Source organism: Engraulis encrasicolus, unplaced genomic scaffold (assembly GCF_034702125.1).
Source record: "Engraulis encrasicolus isolate BLACKSEA-1 unplaced genomic scaffold, IST_EnEncr_1.0 scaffold_25_np1212, whole genome shotgun sequence".
NCBI lineage: Eukaryota > Metazoa > Chordata > Actinopteri > Clupeiformes > Engraulidae > Engraulis > Engraulis encrasicolus.
Window position 1 is genome coordinate 396585 of NW_026945544.1, and position 10000 is coordinate 406584.

The 10000-nt window shown below is 47.7% G+C and overlaps 1 protein-coding gene across 1 annotated transcript in view; it reads right to left on the reverse strand.

The window, feature by feature from the left end:
• Positions 1-10000, reverse strand: part of LOC134442889 (adhesion G protein-coupled receptor A3-like) — a 313923-nt gene that overhangs the window by 205888 nt on the left and 98035 nt on the right. The window contains exon 7 of the mRNA XM_063192854.1: positions 4497-4710. Within this exon, the coding sequence (XP_063048924.1) occupies positions 4497-4710 (214 nt within the window). The remainder of the gene's footprint in view (positions 1-4496; positions 4711-10000) is intronic.

Consider the following 10000-nt stretch of genomic DNA (forward strand, 5'->3'; position numbering starts at 1 on the left):
GCTTGTTGGTTTGGGGTGCCATGAAATTTTTCATGAATTGAAAGGGTGCCTCGCCTAAAAAAAGGTTGAGAAACACTGTTCTAGGGTACCACACGTGGGGTTCGCCAGGCTCATTGGCGTAACGGCAAGAGCGCACCCACAACCCAAGTGAAGGCCACTCTGTTACACTGTCTTCTCCTTCGGGAAGGGGACCCGTACACTTCACACACTCTTGGTGTCCCTCACATACGTAGCAAACACAATACTGCTCCCATTCAAGGATGCCCCACAATACATGCTTGGGTCCTTCACACCAGGGTAATCCATGCTGTGGTTCCTCGTAAGGCTAACACAGCTGGTTGCCCCTATCAGTCATCCCACTTCTGACACCATTTGTAGGGGAGTGGAGTTGCTCCGCAGGGGACCTTCTGGGGTAAGAAACTGTGCCACTGACAGCAACACCAAAGAGCGAGACTCGCTGGCATGACAGTCAGAGCGTATCCACAACACTAGTGATGGCCACTCAATCACACTCAGATGTCAGTAGTCTCCTCCTCTGGTCCTACCGTATTCTTCCCCTGTTCCTGCTACCGCTTTGCTCTCCGATTCACCTATTCTTTTTTCTGTCCTCTTTTGTCCTCTGATGTGTAAAAACACACACATAATCTCAATACTCTCTCTCTCTCTCTCTCTCTCTCTCTCTCTCTCTCTCTCTCTCTCTCTCTCTCTCTCTCTCTCTGTCTCTCTCTCTCTCACACACACGCACGCACGCACACACAAACACATGCACACACGCACACACGCACGCACGCACACGCACACACACACACACACACACACACACACACACACACACACACACACACACACACACACACACACACACACACATAGAGCACATGCAGGGCTGTGATGCCCAGGGGTGGCCACATCATCATCTGTAATTAGCGTGCAACATCTGCTCCTGTTAACACCCACATCACACAGGACTCAATAACGCCCAGGGAACACTCGGGTAACCTCTGAGAGATGGAGGGATGAAGAGGTGGGAAGAGGAAAAGAGAGAGCGAAGAAGAAGAAGAAGAAGAAGAAGAAGAAGAAGAAGAAGAAGAAGAAGAAGAAGAAGAAGAAGAAGAAGAAGAGGAAGAAGAAGGAGAATAAGAAGGAGGAGGAGAAGGAGGAGGAGGAGGAGGAGAAGGAGAAGAAGAAGAAGAAGAAGAAGAAGAAGAAGAAGAAGAAGAAGAAGAAGAAGAAGAAGAAGAAGAAGAAGAAGAAGAAGAAGAAGAAGAAGAAGAGGAAGAAGAAGAAGGAGGAGGAGAAGGAGGAGGAGGAGGAGGAGGAGAAGAAGAAGAAGAAGAAGAAGAAGAAGAAGAAGAAGAAGAAGAAGAAGAAGAAGAAGAAGAAGAAGAAGAAGAAGAAGAAGAAGAAGAAGAAGAGAAGAAGAGGAAGAAGAAGAAGAAAATGAAGAAGAACCATCTGACGGGGGGGGGGGGGGGGGAAGACTTTTTGGCATTTGGCTTTATTGGGATACGGTGAAGGTGTTGGGTGTGTGTGACTGTGTGACTGTATTAGTGTATGAGGTTGGAGTGTGGAGTGTGCATGTCTGTTGGAGGACAAAGGAAGGGGGGGGGGGTGTTGGTGTCAAGCTACCTTCCGAATGTATTAGTGTGGAGTGTGTATGTTTGCTGGATGACAGAGGAAAAGGGGGTGTTGATAGATTATGAAGTTGCCAAAAACTGAGTTTAAGATTGGGAGGGACAAGTGTTTGAGTGTGGGATGTGTATGCCTGGCAGAGGGGAGGGGGCCTGTTGATGGCAAGCTAGAGGTGACTGAGTAGGTGGGGGGGGGTTGGGCTTCCACAGCCTGAGCGTTAGCCAAGGAGTGGAGTCCAATATGCGGACTTCCCTCCTCCCTTGCTCACTTGCCTACTTGTGATCTCATGATGATGTCACTGACAACGGAAAATGAATTCAATATCTTGCAAAAGCGCAATTGTAAAGTCATTTTCTCATTTGCAAACTGGATGATGAATGAAGAATAGTCAACCAAAAATTATTTTGGCTAGGCTGACAGCTGGGAAACTTTATTGTTTTCTCCACGGAGGAGGGGCCAGGAGGCGGGGCGAGGCCACAAGCACAAGTGGAGGAAGCAAGGTCGCATATTGGGATGCACCCGATGTGTATGTTTTTTGGAGGACAGAGGAGAGGATCAAGGATAAAGAAGGAGGAGGGGTGTGTGTGTGCAGAGGTGTAGTGGGCATGGTACACGGGGGTGGGTACGCATTCCACCCACTTCTCCTGAAGTGAGATTTTAAAAAAATCTTCTGCCCATGTTAGACTACAAAAAGGAATATGCACATAGCAGTATTGCAGGTGATTGACCAAACAGATGAAAACGGAGAAGCAATGACGGTAGATTAAGGACAGTTGGGGGGTTTGACATGATAAGTTGCCTAATTATTTGATGACGTTAAAAATCTTGTAGCCCCACTTTAAAAATCTCCACTACACCACTGCATGTGTGTGTAATGTGCATGTGTTCTGGAAGACAGAGGATAAAGGAGATAGGGTGCTGATGGCAAGCTAGGGGTGACAGAGAATAGCGGCTGCCACAGCCTGGGCGTCAGAGTAAGCCTTGTGGCACCATGCCAGGACAATCCTCCTCTGCCCTACCTGATCCCCGTCAAGGACATGAAGGAAGCAAAGGACAGCAGTCTTCAGATTTCTTCTGTGTTTATTAGCCCACGAACGTTTCGGACGTTACACACTGAAGAAGGGCTCTGCCTGAAACGTTGCGGGATAATGAACAAAGAAAAGTGTTGTCCTTCGTCCAGAAGAGTATTGTCCTTTGCTTCCTTCATTCATTTATGTGGGATTCAGCACCCGGTTAAGAACCATTAGACGGGGGCGCTGTGGCGCAGCGCGCTAAGCCCCCCACATTTGGGCTTGCATGCCCACCCACGGGGACCCCGGTTCGAGTCCGGCCGGGGTCATTTCCCGATCCTCCCCTGTCTCTCTGTCCCATTCGCTTCCTGTCACCATCTTCGACTGTCCTGTCTAATAAAGGCATAAAAGCCCTTAAAAAATATATAAAAAAAAAAAAAAAAAAGAACCATTAGACGATAGTGTGAGCGTGTCTTCTTTTCTTTTTAAGTTCACAATCAAGGACACACATATCCAGATCCGCTGACTGCTTTGGCCCGGCCCAGCACAGAATAATCTGAAAGGACCCCCCACCAAATATATACAATATAATGAGTACCGGTATACAATTCAAAGCCCCCGTCTGTCCCTTGATCCTGGACAACAGCCCCATTTGCACATGTGACACTGTGTGTGTGTGTGTGTGTGTGTGTGTGTGTGTGTGTGTGTGTGTGTGTGTGTGTGTGTGTGTGTGTGTGTGTGTGTGTGTGTGTGTGTGTGTGTGTGTGTGTGTGTGTGTGTGTGTGTGTGTGTGTGTGTTTGTGTGTGTGTGTGAGAGAGAGAGAGTGCTTACATGCGTCCGTGCGCGTGTGCGTGCGCGAGTGCGTGCGTGCGTGCATGTGTGCTTGTGTGTGCGTGTGCCTGTGCATGTGTGGTAAGGTTTGTGGGTATAGGCTCGGACAGAAAGAAATACACATGAGGAGTTGTAGATTGTGTGTGCCAGGAACACAGTGGGTGGAATACCAACAACACCAACAGAGCTGTACTACAGTTTGACCTACAGTATCTCAGAATTAATGTGCATACAGAATCCACCAGGAGCCTGCTACAGCTAGTAGAGAAGCATCCCATCTTGTATACAAAGAAACAAGCAAATACACAGACACACTGAAAATTACACCCAGGCCAAACATCATATGGATTCTCCGCTAGCAACAGATTGAAACTGCTGCAAAATAATTGGTCTTATCTTGGAGGATAATGACAAGAGATTGATTGCTGTTGCTGGAGTGTGTGTGTGTGTGCGTGCGTGCCTGTGTGCACGCGCATATGTATGTGTGTTAGAAGACATGCGGTACTTGGCAAAAGAAAGAAAGCAAGATTCAGACATGAAGGTTGTGTGTTTGTGAAATGAGATGTCAAATCTACCTGCCATTTTCATATTTTAACAGAATTTTGATGCCGGACCATCCCAGAACACTATCCCACACTGACACAAAGACACAAACAAATAAACACACACACATGCGTGCACGCACGCACGCGCACACACACACACACACACACACACACACACACACACACACACACACACACACACACACACACACGAACACACACACACACACACACACACACACACACACACACACACACACACACACACACACACACACACACACACACACAGAGTGAGCAGGTGAGGGCTGTACTATTGATAACCCCCCCTCCCCCCCACTCTCTCTCTCTCTCTCTCTCTCTCTCTCTCTCTCTCTCTCTCTCTCTCTCTCTCTCTCTCTCTCTCTCTCTCTCTCTCTCTCTCTCTCTCTCTCTCTCTCTTCTCTTTCTATCTCTCTCTCTCTCCCCATCACTCACCTGGTGATGAGGCAGCAGTCGTGGACCACCGGCTCCTCCAGGTACACGCCCCTCTCCTCGTGCGTGCTGACGGGCTGCTGGTTGTGGCTCCAGCTGATGGAGAGGGAGGGCTCCAGGAAGGAAACGGTGCACTGCAGGGGCAAGCGGTCCCCGCGAAACACCACCTGCCGCTGGGACGGGATCAGCTGGAAGAGGGGCAGCTCCAGAGGACCATCTGCAATGGGAACACATGCAGTACACACATGCGGCAGATAAATATGAGTCACACGCTAGTATTACCACATCGACATACACATTACATACTGTACGCAAAACACTTACGTGGACACACACACATACATACACACAAACATTGCACATTCCGTAAATGCAATTTGAAGTACAAAAGATAATGAAGAAAAGACAGACTGAGAGAGAGGTACAGAGAGAGAGAGAGGGAGAGAGAGAGGCAGAGAGGCAGAGAGACAGAGAGACAGAGCTTGAACAGGAGTGAGAGACCAAGAGAAAGAAAGAGACAGAGACATTTTAGGAAGAAGAAGTGATACAGACATTAGTGCCTGCAACAAGTCTGAGCTTAACACCAGTGTCTGTCATGGCGGTGATTGCCTCCCATTGTGTGGTAAATGAAATCCAATTCACGACTTTAGCCACCCTCACTCAGTGGCTAGGACTCACATCTGATTGATGCAAATGGAAAGGACAGATGGACAGACTGCACTGTTTTGGCACTCCTTGTCTTTGTTTCTGTCTGTCACTCTGTCTGATTCTGTAATTCCTCTAATTTCTCTCTCTCTGTCTGTCTGTCTGTCTGTCTGTCTGTCTGTCTGTCTGTCTGTCTGCCTGTCTGTCTGTCTGTCTGTCTGTCTGTCTGTCTGTCTGTCTGTCTGTCTGTCTGTCTCTCTCTCTCTCTCTCTCTCTCTCTCTCTCTCACACACTCACACACACACACACACCCATGCACACATCTATGCATGCATCCACGTACGCACGTACTGTATGCACTCATGCAGTAATGCACACACGTACGCACACACTCAAGTAAAATCTCTGTCTGTCTGCCTCTGTGTCTTTGTCTTCTTGTCTCTATCCCCCAGTTCTCTCTCTTAATTCCTCTCTATATGGTTCTATAAAAGCCCAAAAGGGCTTTGAAAAAACCCTTCACACCACAACGAGCCGTTGGAGGCATCAGATGTTGGCAGAGCAGAGGACAGATGAGAAACGACTCCGTTTGAACAAGGGAACAGACACGTTTATCGCCAAGCTCCATCAGAGAATAGATTTCGGCGCATCGTCTCATGAGGGCCTCCGGTGACAATTTACGGAGAGGAGAGAGCAGAAACGAGGGAGGACAAACGGAAAAACTCACACCAAGGACAACTCCTTCCTTTGAACAAGTCATCCTCACAGCAATAGATGTGAGAGAAAGATTTGTAGATGTCCACAAAACATCGTCGACACATGATTTAAAAAAAAAAGAGACTTTCATTTGTTTTTTTATATAACCTAATGTAAATGACATGCAAAGTCTACACAAGTGAATTAATGGGAGGCAGCCATAGTGTAATAATTAGGGAACTGGGCAGTCGACCACAGGGTTGCAGATTCAATCACCTCCCTTACCAATCTCTATGTCTTTCCACTGCTGAAGTGCAGTTGAGTAAGGCACCTTAACCCACATCGCTCCGGGGACCGCAACCTTTACTCTGTAATACCTGTAAATCACTTCGGATAAAATTGTCAGCTAAATGTAATGTAATATAATGTAATGTAATGGCCATGTCTAACATAGGTCTAGTACACCCATGTTAGAGGTAAACAATGTTTTAACACCTTTGAAAGTATACGTACATGTTTATTTGGCTTTTTATAATGTGCAATGTAAGCTTACCCAACCTATTTACTGCAGCACCTAGAATAATGCATCGTGCACACACTACCCTATGTAGGCACTGTACACACACACACACACACACACACACACACACACACACACACACACACACACACACACACACACACACACACACACACACACACACACACACACACACACACACACACACACACACACACACACACACACACACACACACACACACACAGACAGACAGACAGACACACACACGCACTCACACTCACACGCACACGCACACACACACACACTCTCTCTCTCTTTCTCTCTCTCTCTCTTCCTCTAGCACAATGCAGCACAAGAGAGAGTTCCAGGAAGAAATGAGAGGCAGTTGCCTGCAAGCACTGCTCTGGGGTCAGCTCTACTGTATATCGCTCTATGATCAAACACGTGAACTGGCCCAACTGACATGAAGAGGGCACACAAATGATATCAGATTCTTTTTGAGGAGCGTGGTTGAGCTTAGCAGCTATGACGGCTTTGGCGTTCCTACTGAGTTCACACGAAGACTACAGGACACCTTCACTCACACACACTAAAATCATGGACACATACAGTAGAATCACAGACAGGAATACACTCTTGCGCACACACACATTGGCACACGAAAGCACGCACACACACCATCATCATCATCATCGGCGATCACTCGAAACGAGTATGATTGTCCTCCTGACGTTGGGTCTGGTCATTTGTGGGTCGTCAGATGACGGTTGAGGCCAATCCTTGATCCACAGTCTCTATTGCAGTGGGGGCATATGTAGATTGTTGTCCTGGAGATAGTTGTTTGGATGTGAGGATTCATTTTGGCAGTGGTTCTCTCCTTCCTCAATTGCCTTTTTGTTTCTGCAGCATGGTGGAGGTCCTCTTCTAGTTGTGCTGTACCCTCATGAACCAACCTTCTCCACTCATCTCTTTGGAGGGCCGCCTCCTCCCAGTTATTGACATTGAAGCTACACTTTCTGAGATGTACTTTTATCATGTCTTTGTACCGCTTCTTCTGCCCTCCTTGGGTACGCTTTCCTTCCTTTAGTTGGCCATACAAAATTCGTTTTGGAAGGCGGTTGTCTGACATGCGTAACACATGACCTGTCCATCGTAGCTGGTGCTTAGCAATAGTTGAGGTGATGCTTGGGATGTTGGCTTCTTGTAGGACACTGATATTGGTGCGTCTATCTTCCCAGCTGATCCTAAGGATCTTACGTAGGCATCGCTGGTGATGTTGCTCAAGGGCTTTCAGATATCTACTGTAAGTAGTCCAACTGTCAGCTCCGTAGAGCAGGGTGGGAAGAATAACGGCTCCATAGACCATGAGTTTTGTTTTAGTCAGGATATCACGGTTTTCAAATACCCTGTCCCTAGCAAAAGCTGCGCTGGCACACCCAATTCGGTGGTGGATTTCTGCATCAATGTCAGATCTTGTGGATAGAAGACTACCCAGATACATGAACTGGTCCACATTTTCCAGGGTGTTGTTGGCCACATGGATGGTTGGAACCTTTGGGGATGTGCCAGGAGCTGGTTGGTACAGAATCTGAGTCTTCTTGATGTTAATATCAAGTCCCAGGAGTTGGTAGGCTCTGGCAAAGGCGTCCATAATGCTCCGGAGTTCTTCTTCAGACAGAGCCACAAGGGCATTATCATCAGCATATTGGAGTTCCATGATGGTTGGTGCAATAATGCAGCCCTGCTTGACTCCTGTCTCCACTTTGAAAGGGTCTGTTTCACAGCCACTGTTCCCAACTACAGTTGCGGTCATGTCATCGTGCAGTAGGCGCAAGATCTTCAGATATTTGTCTGGGCATCCAATCTTAGATAGTATGCACCAGAGGGCAGTTCTGTTGACGGAATCAAAGGCCTTAGTGAGGTCGATGAATGCCATGTACAGGGGTAGGTGTTGCTCTTGACATTTCTCCTGCAGCTGACGAGCTGTGAAGATCATGTCGGAGGTTCCTCTGGCGGGGCGGAAGCCACACTGCGACTCTGGGAGGATCATCTCTGACAGTGGTAATAGTCGGTTGGCCAAAATACGGGCCAGCACTTTGCCTGTGGTGGATAGGAGGGAGATGCCCCTGTAGTTGCCACAGTCCGCTTTATCACCCTTCTTAAAAATGGTGACAATCAGGGCGTCCCTCAGTTCAGCAGGGATTTTTTCCTCCTTCCAGATCTTGGTAAGGAGACTGTGTATGTGACTGAGAAGTTTGGGCCCACCTTGCTTGAGGATTTCTGCAGGAATCCCATCTGGTCCAGAGGCCTTGTTGTTACTCAGTTTCCTGATGGCATCCAAAACCTCAGTTTCAGTGGGAGGGTCATCCAGATACTTCCTGATAGGCTGCTGAGGAATTTGGTTGATGGATTCTGAGTGAGCTGTGGTGTTTCGGTTTAGTAGCTCCCGAAAGTGTTCTTCCCATCTGGAGCTGATTTCTTTCTCGTCCTTCAGCAGTGTTTTCCCATCTTTGGAGCGGAGGGGATTGAGGCCTCGATAACTTGGACCATACACAGCTTTGGTGGCATTAAAGAAGCCCCTGGTGTCACCCAAGTCTGCAAGTCTCCAAAGCCTTCTCTGTCCACCACTGATTCTTTAACTCTCGCACCCTGCGCTGGACAAGTGCCTTTGCATTGGAGTGGGCCTGCCTTTTAACCTTGGAATTGATGTCATGCTGCCAAGAGCAAAAGGCTATCCTTTTGTTGTTGATTAGTTGTTCTATTTCATCATCATTGTCATCAAACCAGTCTTGGTGTTTCCTGGTCTTGTAGCCAAGGGTGTCCTTGCAGGTATCGAGTAGGATGGTCTTAAGGCTCTGCCAGTGTTCTTCCACATCCTCAGGATATTCTTCTGGGAGTCGTTCATGTAGGGTCTTCTGAAGTTCTTGAACTCTTTTTGTATCCCCCAAGCTGTCGGTGTTGAATTTAGGACGGGTTTGCTTCCTTTGGGACTTCCGTGTCTGATGTAGCTGGATGTTCATTGTGGAGCGAATTAGGCGATGGTCAGTCCAACACTTATCTGCACAGGTCATGGCTCTGGTGATGTTAACATCCTTCTGATCTCTAGCCCTGACAATAACATAGTCAATGAGGATTGCCAACACTTTGATCGAGGGTGCATCCAGGAGGTTTTGAACCTGTTTTTTCTGGCGGGAAAAGGGTATTTGTTATGACCAGCTCATGTTTCAGCACACTTTGATAGTAGGAGGGTTCCATTAGAGTTGTAATTTCCAATACCTTCTTTGCCTAGAGTGCCTTTCCAGAGCATGTGATCCTTGCCAACTCTGGCATTGAAGTCTCCAAGTAGGAGGATCTTGTCCTCCTTTGGGATGTTCGATAGTACCTGGTCAAGGGTTGCATAGAAGGCTTCCTTGTCTTCATCCTGTGAGTCCAAGGTTGGTGCATAGGCACTCACAGCAGTGGCCATCTGGTTGTTTGAGAGCTTTAGGCGGAGTGTCATGAGACGCTCATTGATGCCTACTGGAGATTCAGATAGTTGGGAGATGAGGCGGTTCTTGATGGCGAAACCCACTCCATGGATTCTGGGTTCATCAGCTGGCTTTCCCTTCCAGAAGAAGGTATAACCACCTTTCTCTTCCTTCAAATT